Source organism: Acartia tonsa, chromosome 9 (genome assembly GCF_053477335.1).
Source record: "Acartia tonsa isolate MP-2025a chromosome 9, ASM5347733v1, whole genome shotgun sequence".
Lineage (NCBI taxonomy): Eukaryota > Metazoa > Arthropoda > Copepoda > Calanoida > Acartiidae > Acartia > Acartia tonsa.
Window position 1 is genome coordinate 10,084,646 of NC_137268.1, and position 25,412 is coordinate 10,110,057.

A 25,412-nucleotide genomic window follows, 5' to 3' on the forward strand; every position below is an offset into this window, starting at 1 on the left:
ACTTTTAGAGGTTAAACTTTTGATCATTTGATATTTGTGTGAAAGATAACAGTAAATAATTAACGGATAAAAAAGTAAATTAATCAACATACAAAAATCTATACATAATTACTTGGATATTGCACAAGATTTTCGCCTACACTAACAAATTTGTATTCCAGCTGGCTAATATAACGATACCTCCCATATAGCCCCCTCCACTCCTACTGATGGCAAGTACTGACTAATATATGAATACTATATTAGCAACCTGGACTAGAGATTATTTTTCCCCTGTCGTAATATCCACGTATATTCTACGCATATTTCTTATATACAAGTCGTATGGACATTATTAGATTATAGAGTAACTCTTCTACTAAAGATAATGGTAGAAACAAAACAAATGAATCGTTTAACCTCTAATAGATCTAAATACATCGTCCTGGGTCATTAACTTTTTTAGCAGTGCAGCTACCCATCAAGTAGATTATGACCGTTGGTCTGCACATTTTCGACGAAGAGTAAGGGTGAGGGCTAATTCAGATTCCCATTTTGTACAGTATTTTTACACGATTCTTAAAATCAAATATTCATTAAACTCTTAACAGCAGTGTTTTAGTGGTTATTTGCCCTCGTACTTTTTAAACTTGCAGTCATAATCGGTCTACTGGCTATCTGTCATCGTTATCGATAAAGGATGGTTTCTTTTTTTCAAGAAGGGATGACCCCTTGAAAATAGCTTAAAACCACCAAGGGGCCATTTCATTAACTATATTCCCAGAGAAGTACAACCTATTCGGTTCAGTGGTTATCTAGATCTTAAGCTTTTGGCGGTTAAACATCTACTACTTTAAATCTTAGATAGTTTGTTGTAGCTGCGCTAATTCTGTACAAAAATGTGCCTGTTTGCAAATATATCAATTATGGAAAACATCAACCACATAAGCATTCAACCATTTGTAAGGACAAATCTATGTTAATATATATATTATTACTTAGATGTTACATCAGATTGTCATGCCCTCTAATAAAGTGAAACCCGCAGCGGGCTAAAACATGATACCACCCATTCCTTCCCCTCCAACTGGATGAACGAACTGACCAATAAATAAATTTCATGTTAGCTAACTACATTAACTACAACTTTTTCACCTGTCATAATATCCACGTATATTATATATTATTCTATATTCTATTATATACATTCTATTTGTTTGTTCATTAAGATCATGAAAAGGCTGGATGGAGGTTTTCATAATTTTAAAGAAAGCGTGTTGTTTTTCAACGACGGGGGTGTTAAATAGATTGTTCATGGGTAAATCAACCCTCCATGAAGAGGATAAGACACTAAACCCCCTTCCCCCCCATGGATAAGGAGTTATATTACCTCTGTAATCACGAGATTGTTTAGTCCTTTAACACAGTTCATAATAATTATTTGAATGATCTGCCCTCAATGTTTTTTATTCATATTAGATTTTATTGTTTGTATATGAATATTTAATACCTGTATTATAATACTTTTATTATTATTATTTTTTATGCCTGTCATAAAATAAATATCCTAGGGGTTATGACAATCAAAAATAATTTGATAATTGAATGTACCCAATATAAAACAAATTACATTTAAAATTTACAGTCCAATATCCACCCCCTCTCTCTCACTCTGAAATATTTTACCAAAATAAATATAAAATATATAATTTTTTGTTAGATTCTAAAAATGACACAAAATATAAACTTCTGCTGAGTCCATCTACTTCGTTTTTTGGTCCTAATGTGACATTTAACATGACTTAGATATACAATTAAAGTTTTTATCAAAAAGATGTCTTTTCATTCAAATATTACAAAAGTGGACAAAGTATAATTTTTGGACCGACGTGTTGTTTTGCTATTTTAAACCCTTCTTTAATCTAAGTGCCTATGGGGACATATTATAAATTTGTCTCAAGAAAACTTTTGAAAATTACAAAAAAAATATGTTTTGATAGGCTAGTGGCGAAGCTACTTGTCTGTTATATAGAAATAACATGTTTTGTTTTATTTTTAAGGAATACTTATACTTATTATGACAGGGGAAAAAGTGTCGTCAATTTAGGCTGCTATTTGCTAAACTTAAAAAATACTTAAAATGCTTGCTTTTCAAAGAATTTACCATTGAATTCTTTAATGACTTTTATGTAAAGATAGAGTTATTCCAAATAAAATGAACTTTGAACTGTACTGCTATTGTTTTAATTATGTCTTTTTAAAACAGTAGAGGGGCGAAGCCGCTAGTATTATATAAAATAGTAACCTTTTTTATTTGTAGCAAAGGAACTCGCTGAACGCTGGGCCGATATGGTTCTTCTTTACATTACAGCTTCTTATAGGTCAAGGGAAGATTTTTAACTATTTTGGGAGATCATACCTAGTTATTTCTTTCTTTTTAAAACTTAAATTGAAATTTGGGGAGGATTAACATTTCCTCATCCCACTGCAAATGCCTCTGGAGGTTTCTGGGAGCGTAGCCACTATTATTTCTAAAAAAATAATGACGTCCTCCATAGCCTCTCATCAATTAAATTTAGTCTTCTCCTTACCATACCCCCAGTATGTCCAATATTTATTCACGTATCTCCCAACAAGATCGTTTATTATTATGATAATGCCAAAAAAAGGGATTTATTATTAGTTGGATCATACAACAGATTTCCATGTACTCTAATAAAGTGAAACTTATAGCTGGTTAAAATAACGGTCCCCCCATCACCATATTTACCCCATCTCCTCTCCTCCCATTGGATGAACGAAATGACTAATAAATGATGTCCATGTAAGCAATTGACGACAATATTCTCCCTGTCATAATATCCAAGATCCATTTGCTGAAATTATTTATTAGTAATTTCAGATAAACATTATTAAAAATGCAGCTAAAATAATAAAAAGTATAGCAGTCAAAATAGTTAGAATTTCATACATTTTCTATTCTTTTAGTACTTAAACAAAACACTACACTTTTTCTTGTTTTTTTTTATTTGTTTGTAAAACATAAATCATAACGCAAGGTATGTTTGTATCATCCTATCGATTTAAAACTTGCACGAAAATTCTTATTGCGATGAGGTATAATGAAAAATGTCGATATACTTTTTTTTACAAATAACTCGGTTAATTAATGTGTAAACTTCTGAAAAAATTCTCTGAATGACTATAATATCTAAATCGTTGCTACTCTTTAAATTGACCCCATATGTAAGTTTACTGCTTTGTCCTGTTTCTTGTTCTTAGCATGTTGTCATCCTTGTTGCTTATTATCAGCCACTTAATGTCAAAGAAAATAGAATGTATGAAATTTTAAGTTTAATATAATTTAAATTTACTTAGAAAGAAAAAACAAGAACGTCATTATCAAATGATATGTCATAAATGAGCTAATTTGACTGATATATACATTGACAACGTAAATACTAACATACTGGATTTATTATTACTTTATTATTACACCAGATTTCCATATACACTAATGAAGTGAAAATTGTAGCTGGCTAAAATAACGATTCCCCCTATCCACCTCCTTTATCCCATCTCCTCCCCTGTGTGTTATAAATATATCCATTATAACGGCAGGAACATTAATAGTTATTTCTCGCATCGTATTATAAACAGCTTTCCGCGGATATAGAATGTACTATTATAAGATTAAAACCAGAAGGCACGGGCTAAAAAAACTGGTTTTAATCTTATGATTGTACATTTCTATATTCGTAGAAAGCTGGATATAATACGATGCTAGACATAGTTTTTTCGTATGGATGAGAACCGGTTCCTGTCCACCGGATTCGAATGAATACGAGAAATATAGTTAATTCCACTCATTTTTTAGAGTAGCTTCATTCACCTTTTTTTTCAAATCTTGTAAATCCTAATAGTGTTTGTTTGCTCCCAATTAAAGTATGGAGATACTTATTTAAAATGTACCGTTTAAAACATTTTTTTGAATAATTCAAAATACTTTTCGCGTAAACTACTAAGGAGTGAAAGAGAGATAGAGAGGACAATCGCAGTTACATAAAGTTGCAAATATTTATGGCAAGCACTTCAATCTCTAATTCATAGAAGATCAATGTCTCTCCTTCCACAAGAATCTAAAGTTACCGCTAATCTTTTGACCGATTGTGGAATATATTTACTGGTAATACCATAGTCTTGGACCGTTTTCTTGAGAGGAAATACCCCCCTCACCCCGCTTCATAAAAAAATAGAACTAGTGCATGAATTGTAAATAACATCTATGCTGATTTTTATTTAACAAATATTAATTATTTAATAGAGTATTGGGACAAATAGTTATTACGAAAGCTGGTCGTTGACTTAAAATCTTAAATTAGACCTTGATGTAAAAATATCAGGGTTGACAACATCCAAAAATTAAACCTAAAAATTAGCAAAATAACTTTACTTTTTATATTGATCTATCAACTAGATATAATTCATTTGAAGTCGAATTTCAATGGCTTATGTCGATTCTATATAGGTCATCTAACAAGAGATGTCAACTCTTATATATTATTGACAAGTAGGTATATTTATTGTAATCCCATTATATAAAGTAGTAAGGTTTTTTGTTTGTATCGTAGGATCTCGCTAACCCTTGGAACGATATGCTTTCCCTTTATAATGTAGGTTTCTAACTAGTTTTATATAAGGTATTAATTTTTTTTCTGTTTCTCATTTACAATGTAGCTTCTCATAGGTCCTGGGAAGGTTATAAACGTAGAAAAGCCATGCTTCAAAAGTTGAACAAAAAGTTCACCTTTTTATTTTCTTTGAAATACTGGTCTGTAAAATGGGGGGACTACAATGTCAGAAGACTTTTTTGTCATTTTCCTTTCATATTGAAATGACCTCTTTTCTTTGATTTTTATTAGTTAGCTATTACATTAATAAAATTGAAAATGAATTAAAGTTTGGTTTTGCATTTTTGGGAAGCTTTGTAAATTTATAAGATTGACTTTAATATATGTTTGATTAGTGGAGTAAGCTATTGTATAAAGTAGTAAGTTATTTTTGTCCGTAGCAAAAGATCTCGCTAACTGATGGAACCAATATGGCTCTTCTTTTCAGTGAAGCTATTTATAGGTCCAGGAAAAATTTATGAATAATATCCCCAACCTACCAAGAAATATACCCCACCCCCCAAAATAATATTACTTTTCTTTTTTTAAACTTGAATTGAAATTGGAGGGCGGGGGGAGTCCCCTCCTCAAAGGCCCCTAGAGGCTTCTAGGGGCCCATCTACTAGTGGTTTATAAAGAGGTACACTTAAATTCTATGAGGTGGCTGTCAATCTGCAACAAAAATTTGTCGCTTAAAGTCAGGCAGGCACAGCTGTAAAAACTTGTCGTAAAATAATTTTGTGTCGCAGCTACTCTGCGGCTATGGCATGCATGTACGTCCTTTAGTCGAGTCATCATAAAATTTTTGGCGCACGATAGATATATCAATATATATACCAATCATTGATCAAATTTCGGAAATTAGTCTATATATTAACCCTTAACGGTCGGGGGGGGGGGCGTTGAACGCCCCCCCATCCGGTTTTTTCTATCTCACTTTCTGTGTGTGAAAGATAAAGAGCCCAAACTGCGTGACTTTTTAAGTTTGGGTATGACACATAACCGAGAGTTGGAATTTTTTGAATATCTCCATCCTGGCGGGCACAGGATGCCAGCAAACCTGGCAGGGTCATCCAGGTAAAGATCAAAAATATTTTTTTGACTTAAAAAAAGCATTTTATCTTACCAAAATACTAAAATACAGCTGCGGCCGCTGAAATTTATATTTTGATATTTGAAATATAAAATTTACATAAAGATTAACATTTTCTGCAAAAAAATTTTATTCTAGCTTAAAAAATAAAAAATTACAGCCGTTTGAAATTTTTAAGTAAAAAAGGACCTAAAAACAAAGGTTGTTAAATAAAAGGGTGAAGGAAGCGAAAATTGACCTTGACTTACTTAAGGTCGGAAATTCATCATAACACAGGGGACTTACACAAAAAAATTTAGCCCTCTAGCTCTAATAGTAACTGAGATAACATGGGGGGGCGTTGAACGCCCCCCCCCCCCCCCCCCCGACTGATTAAGGTGCGGCAAGGGCCCGACTGTAAAGGGTTAAAATATTTAATACTACCTTTATATTTTATTGTGTCTTTTGATTGCTGCGCTACATATGGATATGATTTTTCTTGTTAACTAAACTTCTTAGCATTGAAAATATGCGTAATTTATGCGCAAAAATTTAAGTATATTATTCTAATATATTATTAAATTTTATGAGGTAAAAAGTTAACTGAAAATTGATAAATTTGGACTGTTATCATCAATAATAATTCAGAAAAATATTTAATATTCCATATACTTCCATACTTTAATCTTATAAGATTTATAAATCGCATCGTATCATAGACAGCTTTCTGCGGATAAAAAAATGAAAATTATAAAATTTCAACCAGTTTTGTTAGCCCCGTGAGGCAGAAGGACCGGGCTAAAAAATTTGTTATTTTATGATTTTTATTTTAAATTTCGTGAAAAATTGTCTATAATACGATGCTATACATAATTTTTCAGTATGGCTGAGAACCGGTTTAATCAAACGGATATTAATCGGTTTCGAAGACATAGTGGAAACATATATTTACTATTTCATGAAGGAAAAATATATTAATATCAAAAGTGTATCTGTCTGAAGCAAAAGATCTCACCGATTATGTTATCCTTTAATAAAGATATCCTCTGCAGGTTTTAATCTACTTTAGGGAGAAAAGCACTGCCTCAAACAAAAACGTTTGTACAGAATTATCTTATTTAACTTTGGTTTATCTACTATTTTTTTCATTTTTAGGAGAGAAATGAAATGACATTCGATGGTAGCCAGTCTACAAAGAGTAAGGTAGGGAATTTTTTTTCTCGTATTCATTCGAATCCGGTGGATAGGAACCGGTTCTCATCCATACGAAAAAACTATGTCTAGCATCGTATAATATCAAGCTTTCTACGAATATAAAAATGTACAAATGCACCTCGGGGCTAAAAAAAACTAGTTTTAATCTTATAATTGTACATTCTATATCCGCGGAAAGCCGTTTATAATACGATACGAGAAATAACTATTCTCGTATTCATTCGAATCCGGTGGATAGGAACCGGTTCTTTTCCATACGAAAAAACTATGTCTAGCATCGTATTATAAACAGGTTTCCGCGGATATATATGTACAATTATAAGATTAAAACCAGTTTTTTAGCCCCGAGAAACCGAAGGCACGGGCTAAAAAAAACTGGTTTGAATCTTATGATAGTACATTTTTATATTCGAGAAATAACACACTGAAAATTCTTGTATAGCTTCTTGAACAGTTAGTTTTGATGAAAATATTCGTTTATTTAAAAGGATATATTGTATCTCCTGTAAAATTAAATCTTTCATTTACCTATCTCTCTATTGCTAATAGTCCTTACTCGTTTTCTTTCATTTTTCACAAGTCAAAAATGATGTTAAGCTTAAAGACCTCCTTGTGTTTTTATGTATGTAAGTGCTTGCAACCCCGCGGGGCTTCAGATTGCAATGACTAATATTTTCTAGTATTTTATTCCTGTTAAACTATAGTGCTGCTATTTTATCAACATACGACTCTGTGGAGTTACTGGTTTTAATGTATGTAGGTTTCTTGTAGTAAAGATTACTGATTTGGATAATTTTTTTTGTTAAAAAAGGGAGGGGGGAAGGTCTTTGGTTAATATTTAGATTTAAGTAAAATTACCGAAATTATCATTATTCCGATGTTAGGTCAGCCTTGAACACTTTTGATAACACATTTAGTCGACATAACTGATTATTGTTAAAGCCATTTAAGATTATGCTAGCTTTGGCCTCTTTTGTTCAATGCCTTAAACACCAACAAATGTATACAGAATGTCAACAGTTTTGACCTAGATAGGTAAAATAATTTTCACGGAGCTATGACCAAAAATAACTCAGTATTTTACTTTTTTTTGAGATTTGCCTAATTTTATTTTGACTGCAACTGAAAACTCATGTTATAATGTTTTGTTTCTAAAGACAAGTTTAAAAATATTTGATATTTGGTTGGATATGTTTTATATCATTTTGAACACAAGCGTGCATAGATTTGTTCATGGTGGTGCACAGAATGCCCTCCCCCCCCCCCCCTCTTTGGATATAGAAAGATAGAGTATAGTCCCTTTCGTGGCAACGCCTCTTACGGGGCGAGTTTTCCTATTTTTACAGTAGCTTTTCTCCTATTTCTAGCCCCTGCGTGGGGCTCTAATCCTGCGGGGCAATCACCTAACCCAATATAACCTAACCTAACCTAAAATAACCTATCAAAAGCCATTTTCAAAATACAACGAATCGCCCCTGAAGGGGCGATGCCACGAAAGGGACTATTCCCGAAAGATATAGAAAGTAGTCAAGGAAGAGAATGATAATTTTTTGCGGGTTCTAGGAGGGGGGCGGGGGGAAGGGGTTGGTTCAAAGATTTAAACTGAAGTGATGGAGGGGTTTATTCCCACCCCACACTCCCCATATTTTCTTATTGTTAACAACCCAGTGCACGCCCTTGACTTTGTAAAACTTTTTACAAAAACAAATTACTAAGTAAAAATACTCGGGCTGTAATCCTAGGGATCCATAACTGTTTCAAAATTTGTCAACTGGGTTTTTATTTCATGGCAACTAATAAAGGTAGACGGGTTATCCTATTACATAAAATAAAACTACTGAACTGATAGGTTCACATAGGTCCAAGATTAGGTTTCTGCTACTCTTTTTTTTTTAGATTTAAGTGTTGGAGTGGTTTTAGGCTGTTCTTAAACACCCCTACAATGATATTATATTATATCAATTAGCGAAGTAAAAATACAATAATACCTGTATGAAAAATATTAAAGTTTACTTTCAATAATTATTAAGTAGTTGTGTCTTTTTGTAGTCTTCCTTACTGTAAAATCTTGGTTTGTTGTGCTAAAAAGCTGAAGTTGAACAAATCAATTTTGCCCGTAATGAAGCTGGAGTCGCTAAAAAGTTGTTACAAAACTGGTTCTAAATTTTATAGGGTAAAAAGTAATGTCTTATTTTGAAATGTGCGAAAGAGAGAAAAATTCTTAAAAATCATAGTGGGATTATAATATAGGGGTGTGCATGCTGTGAAAACATCCCCTTACCAAAAATCATCCCACCTTTTTTTAATATTTGAAATGTCTTAATTACATTTAAATGAGCTGGTAAATTTGAAATTTTGATAAACTTATAATAACAAATATAAAGCTTTTCTGAAAAGGAAAATCCAAACGGCCTACGGTGAGTGAGATATTAATGGTAAAGATAAAAAGACAGACATCATAATTCTTCTTATTGTCAAGGCCTTTTTTATGATTCTGCATTTTTGAGAATTGGTATCCTTGTCGCTGGCATTAAATTGAATTATTAGCTCAAAACAAAACATGAACTGTTATTTTTAGGATAAAATTGGGATGGAAAAGGGATAGTTCTACGAAGTGTATTTAAAGAGTTAAGGTACTTAGAGTAGTGAACTTTTATATGTCTTAGTAGAATATATTAGGCTTTGGATAGATATGATGATATGTTAAAGAATTTTTAACATTGACCAGACCAAACTTTTTTTATTTGACAATATCTAAAAAAGTTAAAGTGATTTGCCACATAAATTACATGAGAATGGTCTATTTTTTTCCAAATATGTATAGCCAAAACACCAATATCAAAGAATCTTTTTTCACATATTTCACAAGAGTTATAAAAAAATTGAACAGGGGTTCCCCTTGGGACAAGTTACTTAAAAAACATGAAAAATAACGTCCGGTTCATTATATAGGTTTTCTATAGATTCTTTTTAAAAAATAAAGAAAACCGTCCGGTTTACTTACATTATACACATTATCTCACGCAGAAATACCAACTAACCATACAACATATATATATATATATGTTGTATATATAAAATGTTATTGTAACTGAAGAGTATCATTACGAAACACAGTGTATTACCTATAACTTTTTGTTATTCATTCTATGTTAAATCATATATATATATATATATAAAGACCATTCTCATGTAGTTTATGTTGCAAATCACTAACTTTTTTAGATATTGTCAAATAAAAAAGTTCGGTCAGATCAATGTTAAAATTCTTTATCACAATCATACCTATCCAATGCCTAATATATTTTACTAGGACATATAAAAAGATCACTACTCTAAGTACTATATTAAATATTTTATTGGTCATTCTTTGTCGTATAAAAAGTTTGAAGTTCTTTTAACTAGTAAATGCTATCTAAAGTTGAATTTATGACAAAAAAGTTTTTGCCATATATAACATGCAACGAAGTTGAAAATAAAAATGAAAAACTCATTTTTTAAGGAAAATCCCTGGTCAAATCTTTTAATTTTAATCAATAACTTTATATTATGCACTACTACGTTATTTAAAATAGAAAAAACTTACAGTTCACTATTTTTTTTAAAATGCACTTCGTGAAACTATCCCTTTACAACATTTTTTGCAAAGTCCCAAAGACTTAAACTTTCAATATTTTATGTCGAATTTTATGAATATCATTTTGTAAATGTTGTTGACACGAGTGACATACTAACGGGCGATAACTACCCTAATTAATGGGTCAAATCCTATAAAATTTCCTATGTTAGCCCAGAAGTTAGGGCTTCCTTAGCCATACATAGATATAAATGAATATGTAACCCTAATAATAATTTTAGAATTTAACCTAATAATATTTTAATTTCTTATTTTACAAGGTAAAACCATTTTAATAGTATGATTATATGATAACAGCTCAATTTTTTTTGGTGTAATTTTTATTTTTACATTTTAGATATTGCTTAATTAAACCAAAAGCCTTTATTAACCAAACTATTGAAAAATGTTGTGTTTAATTTAAACTTAAAAAAATTCAAATCATGAAAAGTTTTTTGGTGCCTTTCAACATAAATAAATGTTTTAAAAAGTAGGGAGGGATGGGACATTGGGCTGTTTATTACACTAGTCCTCAAACTTTCACAATAACGTTTTCTTATTCGTTGGCTTAACAACTTTGGGGACCGTACTAAATTTTTATTGGTTTGTTCATTAAGTTAAGTATCCAAACGTTTCAACAACTAACTGTAATCTACGAAAGGGGTAATTTTCTGTATCATCATGGGGGATATATGTACATCAATTTATCAGACATTGTATTAACCATTTAGATCGCCGTAATAAAAGTCTTGTTAAAATGTTATGTTGTTATCTTTTCTTTATCTCATTTTTAAAATTTTAGTTAAATTTTTACATGATTATTTTGGCTAATTTCTTACTATTCAAATAAAACCAATAGCTAGAGGCCTAATACCCCTAGAAAAAAAGGTTTAATTATATGTCAAGACTAATAACTTTCAAAACAGTACAAGAACAATAATGTCCATAGGTAGTACAACAATTAAAGTTTAAAATATTTTATTTTCATGATATTGTAAAATTAAACTGTCTTAGTGAATAGAAAATTTAAATTAAACATAGTATATAGCATGTGAAAATAAGAGTGGAAAAGAGAGAGAGAGAAAGAGATTGCATTTGCTTAGAGTTTAAATGATATTTGATATTTGACGTATAGACATACTGACAGACTATAATAATTACAAAGTAGCTGCGCTACTTCAAATTGAACTGGGCATAATTTATAATATTGATGTATAATGTTGGTGCGTGTGTGTGGGGCCTTTTTTACTAAAATCTTTTATTATACGGGAATACATAGGGGCTTTTTTGTTGCATAGCTACTATATTAATATCCAAAAATGGTCAAACGTTGGTTACTAAATGCCAATACATAGATGACATGCAATATACATATAATGAAGCCTATAAAAAATACATCATGCAATACAAATGACCAATGATAGGCCAATAGACAGACTAAACTACTAATGACAGGCCAGTATACAGTCTAATAGTTATGGGGCTATGTAACGACCCAAATCGCGTCAAGTTAAAGACAACAGTATAACATTTAAGGCGATTGAAGGCGCATAAGATAATCATAAATTCCTAGGTCTTATTAAAGATAGAAGTTACAACATGTAAAGTTTAGACTCCTAGAGAAAGAACGTTGTTTCATATGAAAAATATTATTGGTTTTTATTCATTTGGTGTTGATCTGCTTTCTATGAACTCTTCACTCCTTGTTCATTTTGTTTTTGGGGAGGGAGGGACCTTTAATCTTGTTTTCCAGTATTTAAGCCAAATTTTGTAATAAAAAGTAATTAGAAACAAATACTGTAATCTATTGTAGAGTCACGTATATATAAACTATGTATTGTATTTTTGTGGACATTGAAAACAAGGATGGTAACATATAGAGATGCAAAGCTTAATAAAGTACTACAAAAAAATGATTGTTGACAGTTTCGCGATAATGATAGAATTTTTATGCTTTATCGTCTGTAGAATCAATACCTAGTCTGAAATTTATAAGAGGATTCTATTTTTTCAAAATAGCGCAATTTTTATATTTGAAAAGACGTACACACTTTCTTGATCTGGTTATAGTGTTCCTTTGCTCTATTTTAATGTCAACACAAAGTTTAAATCAATAGGGCCATTCTATAATGTCTAAATTTACGGCTGGCGCTGTGAGTAGCGTCGCGTCACAAGGACATACGAACAGATCCAAAACTTTGAAAAGGTTCGATTTTAAAAACTGGAGGCCTCAGGCAGGTTGTTTTATTTTGTTGTGTTTTTGGTGGCAACATCAACGAACAAGAATGACAACATCCATAAAAGCGAAGCTCTGAAACGGTAGGACAAACGGACATTAACACTTGTATAATGTCAGAACTGAATAATCAGAATGCGAATGTATAAGAGTCAAAGCAAAATTGTAGGTAAATTTGTTGAAAAACTGCTTGATACAGGATAATGATTATGGACATACTTACATTTTTAGGACTTGATTATAGAGTTGCTTCGCTTATAATATTGTACTTTGTTGTCCCAGGAATCAGTATACCAAAAATCAGACCAATCGGATAAATAGGTCACATAAAAATTTGTTGTTAAAAATGTAAAAAAAATCAACATGATTAAAATGAACGTACGGACATTCTGGTAATGATTATAGAGTTGCTACGCTTTCTAACTCGTACCTAACTATTACAGGAATAACCATGCAAAATTTGAAATCGATAGGACAATTCTAACATGCCTAAATTAACAAAAAAAGCTATTTAAAAAAGTAAAAAAATCAACATGTTTAAAATGGACGTACGGATATTTTGGTAATGATTATAGAGTTGCTATGCTTTCTAAATCGTACCTAACTACTAAAGGAATCACCATGCAAAATTTGAAATCGATAGGACAATTCTAACATGTCTAAATTAACGAAAAAAGCTATCCGTGACGGACGGACGTACGGACGGACCGACCCTAATTATAGAAAAGCTTCGCTTTTAAAAAACAAACGCGAGTTGGTTCATTAGAATTATCTATAATTTATTTAGTTATTAAGTTAAGTTCTTACCAAACTTAAAAGTTTACTATAGAGACAAATTGTAATTTTTTACAGCTTATTATTTAATATGATGTTGCTAATAATTATTATGTTGTTAATCGTATAAAGACAGCTTTCCGCGAATGGTAAAATTAAATATTTTAAGATTATTTCCAGTTTTGTTGTCCCCAAGAGGCCAAAGGCCCGTGCTTAATAAATTGGTATTTGTATTATATTTTTTATTATATCATTGATGAAAAATGTCTTTGATACGATACATGATTTTTCAGTTTTGCCAAGATCTGGTTCTAATCCAGTGGATAATTGTCGGTTTCAAAGCCATACTGGAAAAGGAAATATTACTACTTTTTTATACAAAAATTGTGGTAAAATAATTTTCGTAGAGCGAAATATCTTTTTAGTTCAAAAGGCTCCACTTTTAAAATTTGAATTAATTTAAAAACTTTTTTTAATTACTGCTGCAAAAAAGGAATTAAAAATTGCCAAAAGGGTAAAACACATATTTTTGTCATTGTGTATGAATATATAAAAAATCATAATTCAAAATAACATAATAGAAGACCAGCCCTAAAGCCTTCATTAGTTTGTACATTTAACAAAATATGCAGGGATCTAAAGGGATAAGACAATGGGGATAAATTGTTGTACATCCCCATTGTAATAAACAAAATTACCCTTTCTGTAGATTACAATTAGTTGTTGAAACGTTTGGACACTCAACTTAATGAAACAACCATCAAAATAAATTCCCTAAAGTTGTTAAACCAACAAATAAAAACTTTGGGGACTGGTGTAATAAACAGCCCAATGTAGCAAAATATGTAGCAATGAGTTTAGGTAATTACTTAGGTTTTAAATTCTTTTATTATAAAACAAGGATGATTTGTCACGAAAGTAGAAAAACTTGTGTTCCTAAGATTTAAACTGTAAATACAGAAATTATTATTTTTTTAAAATTTAGTACACGTAATGCTTGGTAGCCATTTTTTGTTTCATTATAATTTATTTTAATTGATCGAAAATTTGCAGAAAATAATACTATAAAACTATTCCTTATTCCTGTAAATAACATTCTCTTCTCAAACTTTTTTTTGAATTAAATTGGCTTTTTGCAAACATACAAAATAAAAGCGTCCATGCGATATAACCAATTTAAACTGTAGGCAAAGCTAAACTTTTCTGCTATGGCCTAACAACTTTGAGGATTTTTATTAGATATTTATTTGTTGATTTATTAAGTTGAGTGTTTAAACGCTTCAACCACTAATTTTAATCTACAGAAGGGGTAATTAGTCCATCCTCATTGGGGATGTACATACATTTATCGATTATTGTCTTAACCCTTTAGATCCCTGTCTATTATCAAATTATGTATATCCCTTATTTTAGATCATACACAAATTACTTTTCAATATTTTGTTTTTAAATCCAATGGTTGAAAGTTTTTAGATGTTCTGAGGAAACACCCGCAAAATATATATAAAAAAATCTTTTTAAGACATAACATAACGTATGGGACTGTAATTAGCAAATTTTCGGCTCATTATCCCTTTGATACGTCAAAATTATGTGCTTTATAAAGGGGCCATATTTCTATATTATTGTTCATAGTCATCAAGGGACTGATACATAATTTTAAGTTTTTTCTTAAAGGGACTGTTAAACAATTTTATCATTCGAAAACAATTCTGAAAAACAACACATAGAATATAATCAACACGTTAATTGCATGACCTTTGCTCGTACGTCACTTAAAATTTAACCTTTTGGACAACAATTCTTAATGGGATATCATTATCTTAATCTTATGATTTTTGTTATACTGATTCTTATTTCAACAAGGCACAATGTTATTAACGAAGTATCTCTATAATAAAGTCCTACAAATGTAAGTATGTCCTTAGTATTCTGTATTTAAGTTCTATATAATTGTACAATTTAAATACTTTATATTAGACCAAAATTCAATAGAATACAATAAACTGATAGATATCTGTCAAATAAAATCTATTACTGAGGTTAATATCTATGAGGTCAAGTATTAAATCTATTTATTTCATTGAATATTATTTATAATTTTATGTAAAATGTAATGTATTACAGAACATGTTCTAAACACAGATATGGATTTTATTCTTAATAACATATTTTTAAAAAATTATTATTATAAAAATTGTAAATTATATTTTTGCAGATATTGTTAATGAGGCCAAAGGACATTTTTGTTTGAAAGGTCATTCTATTGTATTTGTCTCTTTAATGAAGGAAAAGCAGTAGTTTTATATTACCAAAAATATTTTTTAGCGACGAAGCCCAATCTGTACCACTTTTGATTCCTATGACGTCATAAAGTGAGGGAGATGAGAGGAGAAGTGTGAAAACCTCTAAAAAAAATAGATGGAGAATCCCTCATTTTTATTACGTTAAAGGAATCAAAGGTGTTGCAAAAGTGGTACAGATTGGACTTCGTCTTTTTTAGCGTGTTTTAAGTCTGTTTCGAATTAGTCTGCTATGTTCCAAAAAAAATTTCAGAAGACAAGTCCCTCTCTTTGTTTTACCAACATGATAGTTTACAATATGCCCCAGGGTTGTTGGATAATTCAGTGCGGACTTTCTATGGACAACACTTTTCTTGTGCGTTTATATGTAAACACGTACACTAGTTGACTAGGAGATAGTATAGGTTTAATTCTCGGCCAAATCTGTGTTATATTTAAAGATGTTAAAAAATTTAATACAGCTTTAATTGTTTGCAAGAATAAAAAGAAGCTACACTGTAAATGAGAACCATGTTGGTTCAGCGGTTACAGGGATCCTTTGGTTTAGACAGACACATACACAGACAGACACAAACAGACCATGTTACCTTATTATCAGACTAGCGGCTTCACCCCTAACCTCTAGGGGGTTTGCTCCAAGAGGTAATTTTAAAAAAATAAAGTATTTCTGGTGCCACCTTTTTATGTGAAGTAACTGCCTAAAACAATTTTTTTTTTATGGGGGGGGGGGATTTTTATTTTTGAAAATAGCTTAAAACCACCACAGGACCAGTAGGAATAGTCCTGAAGAGTAGAGCCCAATCGGTTCAGTGGTTACTGAGATCTTAAGCTTCAGACGGATAGACATCAAGCTACTTTGTATTATAGATATACAAATATATTTTTTAATTCATTTCTATGGATAAAACCGTATAGAAATATAAGAGAAATGTAGCGCACAACTAAACTCAAGAATGTTTAATTTCCTAGTTGTAATTTTTAATGCTAAAATTCGTAATAATTTTCAATGCTAAAGGAATTCGTAATGAAAATGGGCATCTTAAAATTTACAATTGTGTTTAGCAAGCCTATGTTGCATGTTAAGTACAAATAGTTTATTAAATAACTCTAGTAGTTAAATGTATTCATCATTACATGGATCTTACACCAGATTATCGTGTACCCTAATAAAGTGAAACTTGCATTTGGCTAAAATAGCGATCCCCCTATCAACCATATCCCCTCCCCTACTGAATAAACGAACTGACCAATAAATGATGTCCATGTTAGCGACCTAAAGTGACGACAATTATTTTCCAGTAATAATATACGTATATTATATATACATTAGTAGTTTGGTGTTTCATTATTATTGAATGTTAATCTAATACTACTCTCCTCATCACAAAAAAATATAGCAAATCCTTTTTTAGAAGGCAAGGGAATGTTTTTTGTCTGGGACCATATCTAAAGCCCTCACTCATTGAAAACTAGCATGAAACATACGTAAGAAAAACTTTAAGCTTTCTAAAAATTATAGACCGATCAGTTCAAATGTTTATGAGATCTTAATAAACACACTGGTACATTAATTAGATAAGATTTATTATAAGAACAATACTAGTAGGTGCATCACAAAATTTCAATTTAACTTGAATTTTAATGAGATTTATGAGAGTGAATCTTACCAGGGAGGTAGGGGATATTGGACTGTTTATTACTCTAGTCAAAAAATTTTATATTCACGTTTTCTTATTCGTTGGCTTAACAATTATATTGAATTTCGATTGGTTATTTTATTAGGTTGGGTGTTCAAACGTTTCTACCACAAATTATCACTTACAGAAGAAATATTTAGTGTATCATCATCGGGGATGTACATCAATTTATCGGCCATTGTCTTATCCCTTTAGATCCCTGGGTTCTCTAACAGTTAGAGAAAGTAGAGTTACCATTAGTCCGTTGCGCAAATTTAAATATATTATAAATTTATCTAACAAGAATGAAATCGTAAAATTCAAGCGAAGCTTAATTTTACATTTAAAATATAATTTATAAGTTTTTCAGGTTCATTTAAATTTATGTGATAAAATTTTAATTTCATGGAAAAACAAGGACGTCCAAACTTTTTTTAGGGGTTAATCACCCCTTCCTTCCTCCCTCCTTAAGCATAAAATAATGCTATTATATAAAGCAGTAATCTTTAGATTTTTTACCCTCCTACCCCCTGCAAAAATCGGAAAGCTTGGACGTTCTTAAGGAAAAGCAAATCTATAGAAAAACTACGCTTTCAATATAAGTAATCTATTTAATATTATCATCTAGATCTATTACCTACCCTATAGTAATGGTATTTATAATAGATTTTAGTTATTTCCATGTATTGTTATTTTCAAAATCTAGTGATGGAATAGTTATTTATCGCATCGTTTTATAGACAGCTTTCCGCGGATAATAAAATGAAAATTATACGATTAAAACGAATTTTGTTATTTAGGCTAACAAAGCTGGTTTTAATTGTATGATTTTTTTAAAATATTCGTGGAAAATTGTCTGTTATACGATGGTATACACGATTTTTCAATATTGCTGAGAACCAGTTCGAATCCTGCGGATATTAATCGGTTTAGAAGCCATACTTGAAAATAAATATTTTGATTAGTTTTATAGACAAGTTTACGCGATTTTTTGTGGGTTATTTGCTGTTTAATCAATAAATAAAATACAATTTAATTTACTTAGAATTTAAATAGCATAATACATAATACATAATAAAGTAAATTATAGTTAAAATCTATATAATACAATTATGTTAATTATGGAATTTATAATCTACAATTTATCAGGGATCGAAAGAAATAAGACAATGGCCGATAAATTGATGTGCATCCCCAATGTTTATACACAAAATTACCTCTTGTACAGATTACAACTAGTGGTTGAAACGTTTGGATACTTAACTTGATTAACCAACAAATCAAAATAAAATAAAAGTCCCCAAAGTTTTTAGGCTAACGAATACGTTAAATAAAACTTTAAGGACTATTCTAATAAACAGCGCCCAATGTTCCATTTCTCCCTATGATAAAGTACTATCAAAGGCAGAATTTTACACTTAAGAATTTGAGTTAAAATCAGTTTATTGTCAAATTATGTGTTACTCTTTACCCTGAGTTTTCATGTCTTCATGTAGATTTTTTCCTGATAATGTTAGATTATTTCTAAAACATGCTTAAAGAACATTTATTATTTGTAAATGTCCAAAAGATTTTACAAATGTTTTAAAAGAGAAGATATTTAACTTTAGGGTATGTCGATCCTTCCGTATCTAATAGCTATGAATTTATTTTCATTCTATCTATTCGCATGAGGATTCTGTAACAACTAGGTAGAGTCATAGAAGTGTAGATTCTCTTTATAATCATTACAGAAAATTATTAGGTTAATTTTTGTCATGTTGATTTTGAAGTTATTTTGACAACAAAGATTTAATAACAGATGTGTCACAGAACTTTATTTTTACGTGAAGATTTATATGTTGATAAGGCACAACTATATATGTTTTTGCCGATTACCTAATTTCTTTAACACTGCATTTATGGATGTTGTCATCCTTTTTTTTTGTAAATTATTTATCTATAAGATCACCGTAGGGGCTAAGCTTTGACAAAAAGGTTTAAAATCTTGTTCGTAAAGGTTTCGTGATTTTTCTTGTTAATTTAGTTTTAAAATATCAAGGGACCAGCGCACATGACTCTTAATAGATACAAATTATTGGTTGAAAGGTATGGACACAGCTAGTTTGAAACAACCAATCAGGATTGGATAAAGAACTTACAGTTCTTAAGCCAACCAATTAGAAGTTGTCTTTATTATAGAACTTCGGGTACCAGTGTAACTTACAGTCTAAAGTCCCCTCCATCCCTACTAATTTAAGAGAAGAATAGTCATTTATCTCATCGTATTATGGACAGTTTTCCGTGGATATTAAAATTAAAAAAATATAAGATGTAAAACAGTTTTGTTAGACCCCGAGAGGCAGAACGCCCGAGCTAACAAAACTGATTTTAATGTTATGATTTTTATTTTAATATTCGTGGAAAATTGTCTGTCATACAAAGCTATATATGATTTTTCAGTATGGCTGGATCCGGTTATAATCCAGTGGTTTTGAAGCCATACTGGAAAAGATATCTAAATGTGACAGTTAAAGGTGATCAGGACCTGTACTTGTAATTTTTAATGGGTGCAACTGATAACATTATTTTCTATATTACCCTCGTGTTCCAAGGACAATTTAATGTTTTAATGTTACAATATCATTTTAAACTAAAATAGACTTTAGATCTGATGTTATATTGCAATAATAAGCAGCTTTTAGATACAAATTTTAAATTTAACCACCAGTTTCATAGATAGAGTTAAAACAAAACGGCTTACAAAATACATTTCAGAATTATTTTGTGTTTATGATGAGTACTGCAAGGGCAAACTTCAAACGTTTTTTTTTAACATTTTAAATCAATTTAATCGTCCTAACCTTGTCAGGAAGCCCTTTCTGTTCATAGTAATGAGTTGTGCCCTCTTAGTGACAGTAAGGGTATTCCCCCAAGTCATGTCATGTCACTTGTAAGTTGTCACTAATCTGATAAATATTCGAACGTCTTTGACTTTAGTTGTGACGCGGTTTAGCAACAATTCTTATCTACAATATTGTAAAAGACTTTGTGGGGCTTCTTTTGTGCACATTCAAAACGTTTTTGATAAATTTCTGGCTTTTTTTTTTTTTTGGCTACACTTGTTTGTTAACCTTGCACATACAACCACTTTAGATAAAGATTCTATTTTATAATAGTGGTTATATTACTGCAAAATTAAATTTAGCAAACTTTATTCCTTGCAAATTACAGTCATGGGAGATTTATTTATGCTGTGCCAAACACACATTTAATCCTTGCATTTCTATAAAAAATGAATCCTAAAATAAAACAAGTTTAAATCATTAAAAGGGATTGTATAAAATACTTTTTAAATTGTCTAAACAGTATTTGTTTTAGCAAACTCAAAGGAGTAAAATAATAAATTTTCTCGTATTCATTCGAATCCGGTGGAAAGGAACCGGTTCTCATCCATACGAAAAAACTATGTCTAGCATCGTATTATATCCAGTTTTCTACGAATATAGAAATGTACAATCATAAGATTAAAACCAATTTTTTTAGCCCGTGCCTTCGGCATCTCGGGGCTAAAAAAAACCGGTTTTAATCTTATAATTGTACATTCTATATCCGCGGAAAGCCGTTTATAATACGATGCGAGAAATAACTATTCTAGTATGGCTTCGAAACTGATTAACATCCGCTGGATTAGAACCGGTTTACAGCCGTACTGAAGAAATATTATAGCATTTTACTACAGACATTTTTCCAGTGTAAGATCCAAGTAACAACAATAAATCCATTAATATAAAGGAACTATGAAGGAGGTTGCGAGACTTTAATATTAAAATAAAATCAATATTATTTATTGAAATCCTACATACTATATTTGTATATTCTGTATATTTCAGAATTGTGTTTGCTCCACAATTTTCAAACAAGCTTTGTATTGGTCCCAATAATAAGCTTTTTCATAAATATTTTGATAAAAATCTATTTTTTATTCTTATCTTTTTATTTAGGATGTTGAGGCTTATGAGAGGATGTACAAGAATTTAAGCAAAGAACATGCAAAATTAGCAAATTTAGGTAATTTTTTCAACATTTCCAATAAAAGTTTAACAGATTTCTATAACAGGTTTGTCTGTCTATCTTTTTTGTCTGGTAACTATCTATATGTCTGTGTATCTATCTATGTTTCTACCTGTCTAACTATCTATCTATCTATTGGGCTCGAGCCACGGAGACAAAAGTTGGCCTACTGGAAGGTGAACTCAAGGATGCTATGGACTCAGCTGATCTAAATATCTATCTATATGTCTATGTATCTATCTATGTTTCTATCTATCTAACTATCTATCTATTAAGCTCGAGCCTGGGAGACAAAAGTTGGACTTCTTGAAGGTGAACTCAAGGATGCTAGGGACTCAGCTGATCTACTTGAGTTTAGGTAAGTATCAAGTAAATGTTGATATATTGAATATATTTGTTATCATTTAGGACTTTGCACAGAGGTTTCGTGGTTTTTATCTTTTGCAAAAAGAAAATTTAGAAATTTTGTGCTTTAAAAACTACTTGTCTTTAACTTTTAGGCCGTTTAAAAACAATACTTCTTTATCAAATATTATCTTTAGTAATCTCTATTGAAGTAGGTTAATTTGCAATTCAAATAAACTACCAACTATTTTGTCTCATTAATAATCAACTGGTGTTTTGCCTAACTTTCCATTGAAATTTTCTGCAAAGTTTGAAGCAATCGTTTGAGCCGTTTACGAGATCTTCCAGGACAAATATTATTTATATCTAAATGTTAGGGCACAAACTGCAATATATTCTTACTTTAACCTATAAGTAATTCTCTTAAGGGTGAAACAATAAAAGTATAGATGTATTGTATAACTCAGACAACTACCTGGTTTCACCTTTTTGGTCTGCTAGAAAATTGCTTTCCGCTATTTTGTAGCGACTTGTTTGTACAAATATTTCCGTCGATATTGAAAGACCCATTAAAACTTGACACAGGGTCCCGTGAACATGCAGTTATTTTACCCCTGCCCCCTCTATCATTTTACTTTAATTGTGAAGCTATAATAATTTGAAACTATCTGTACGTCTGTTATAGAAATCTAGCAATTATGCCTTTGTTTAGGTTGCTGGAGCTTGAACAAAGAGAGAGTAGGGAAAGAACTCCTGAACTTAACAACAAAACTCAACACAGAATTAGGTAAGATTTTAGAAGACGTTAGTTAATAAGAAGTATGATGTCAGCCTGCTGTCTAATAAACTGTAAATACCTCCATGGTTACCAGTAATTGTTAGGAAATATCGTCTTTGTCGCTATATCATAGACCTATAATAATATTAACATCTTAGATAAGAGGTTCTTTTTAAACGCTATGTTTAAAAGTTTTTCTAAAATGAAGGGTTTAAATGAATGGGACAATTGGCGATAATGGACCCCCAATTATGATAATCAAAATTACTCCTTGTGTAGATTGATATTATTGATGGAAAAATTTACTACTGATTTTTTTTAATAGTACTACCAAAAAAGTAATAGTTTTGAACTTAAGGGGCAGTATAATTTACACTAGTGGTAACATCCCTAGAACTTCTAGGGGCAATTAAGGTGGGTGGGAGAAAGTCGACTCCCCCACTTCGTATTTCAGTTTTAAAAAAGAAAATACAGAATATTTTATCGGTGGGGGGGGGGGGTAGTCATCTTTCATTGGGAGGGTGAAAAAAACTCCCAAAAAATAGTTGAAAACCATCCCTGGACCCAGAAGAAGCTTTATTGTACAAGGTTTCAGTGGTTAGCAAGATCCCTCGCTATAGGCAAAAAAAACCTACTACTTTATATAATAGGATAAATTCTCTAAAAAGTTTGAGATAATACAACGGTAAAGGTTTCGTGATTTTCCACAAAATATTTATTATAATGAAAATAAAATAATATATTGAATGAGTTATATTTTTACATTTATCGTAATATTTATTTGAAATTTATTTTTCTCATTTTATTAATCAAATTTTCTTTCAACTATTAATGTATCGTCCATTGTATTGTGTTATCCTTTAAAACTTATCACTTTACTTTATTGATCATTAATTCGTTAATTGTATTTAGGCTTGACTATGATGATTCTGGCTGTTCTTCAGAGACAAGTATCGAAGACCTACTCACAGTTCAAAAAGATTTTAGGGTAATTTCTTATTTCTTCTTTTAAATAATGCTAGCGGGTTCTAAAAAATTGCACAAGCAAAGCAGTAAAAGAAAATTAGTGATTACTTCTAATGTATGAAAAAGTTTAGCGAGAGAAACATGATCCAACAGATTACCCCCCTCAAATCTTAAAAACACTTCACCACCCCCCCCCCCCCCAAAAAAAAAAAAGCTTGGATTTCATTGAACATTCTTTTTTTTAGCAAAGGTGTGAAAAAAGATACATAAATTTGTGTCACACTCTTTTTTCTATTCAAGAAAGAAACTTAATTGCATAATTTTGTTTAGAATGAGAAAGTTGATGATACAAAAGTGAAACTACATGAACTTATGGAACAAATACAAGAACCAGGTTTGTTTAATTCTATATTATTGTCAGCCTTATAAAAAAAAACAATAGACATAATATATCTAGATGGTCAAGAAATGAAAAAAATGACCACCCTTTCTCACTAAAATCTGTACAATTTTGAACCAATAGTAAGACCGGGTTGTTCCTACACTGTTTTCCTATTGGCTAATTCAGAGAGCGATTATCTCTATTTCAAAAACTGATCCTTTATGACACGAAATTTTTGATATACGTTTTTGTTTCTTTGTTAACAATCTAAAAACAATCCTTTATCTATTCATTTTATTTTAAAGACATGATAATTTTGTTTTAGGTGGAAAATCTCTGCTTCTGCAAACAGTGGCTTTATTTGAAACTCTTCTGTCCAAAATGAAAACTATGAAAGAAGAGGCGGATGTTTGGAAGGTAAATAATTTTAGTGCTAAAAGAGCTTCTTCTAAAAACATTTATGTCAGACAAATAAATGTATAAGTATAGATGTACAACACAAACAACCTGGTCCAAGTGGTGAGGACCTTTTTCGTCTGCTAGCAAATTGCTTTCTGTTCTTTTGTAGCGACTTGGCTGTGTTTATATTTCCCACGCTATTCCCTGATATTCAAAGACCTATTTAAAAGTCGGCACATATAGCTCGTTTACTTTAATATCAGTCAGTCTGTCTTTAATGTAGACTAGTTTTTGTAAATCTTTTATCTTTTTTCATTCATCGTCATCCCCCCCCCCAAAAAAAAAAAAAACAACTCCTTAATAGTTTAACGAAAAGGGACAAATAACTAAATTCCAATAGGTAAAAAGTGTAAATGCATAATGATAGTGTCTCCAAAAAAGTGGACAAATGTTGCAACGTTAATTGATCCCGATTGACGTCATGTTAGAAGGGAAAATGACGTCATATTAGTTAGGCAGAACTTTGTAAGATTTTCCACTTTTTTACGGAGACACTATCACCAGCTTCATTTTAAAAATTGTTCTAAATGAAGATTATTCTTTATAGGCTGAGGAATCAGAGTTGAGGACGACAGCGGCATCCTCTACTGGGAGAGCAAATTCCATGGAGGCAGAGCTGGTTCAAACTTGTGAGGTTAGTACTAATTTAAATCCACAGATGTGCTCTGATTCTAAGTTTTTTGTTTGTTACGTCCTAACGTTCATCTGTCCGAACGGATTAATAGTCAACTAGAGTCGTAAGTTTGATCATACTAAAATCATCCTATCTACACTATGACACTAAACCCTTATAAAAGATTCCCGGAATAATAATTCACAATGAGAATTTTTACTTTAGCTCTATATTCTACAAGGACGTAAATTAATTTGGTATTTCTAAAATAATTA

At 30.9% G+C, this 25,412-nt stretch overlaps 1 protein-coding gene across 1 annotated transcript in view; it reads left to right on the forward strand.

Annotated features, from left to right (window-relative positions):
- The window catches only part of LOC145328186 (uncharacterized), a 155,503-nt gene that overhangs the window by 102,280 nt on the left and 27,811 nt on the right, over positions 1 to 25,412 (forward strand). Inside the window, exons 9-16 of the mRNA XM_080171774.1 lie at positions 6,877 to 6,924; positions 21,525 to 21,591; positions 21,871 to 21,952; positions 22,652 to 22,726; positions 23,630 to 23,705; positions 24,014 to 24,077; positions 24,391 to 24,482; positions 25,072 to 25,158. Coding sequence (XP_080027900.1) covers positions 6,877 to 6,924; positions 21,525 to 21,591; positions 21,871 to 21,952; positions 22,652 to 22,726; positions 23,630 to 23,705; positions 24,014 to 24,077; positions 24,391 to 24,482; positions 25,072 to 25,158 — 591 coding nt within the window. The remainder of the gene's footprint in view (positions 1 to 6,876; positions 6,925 to 21,524; positions 21,592 to 21,870; positions 21,953 to 22,651; positions 22,727 to 23,629; positions 23,706 to 24,013; positions 24,078 to 24,390; positions 24,483 to 25,071; positions 25,159 to 25,412) is intronic.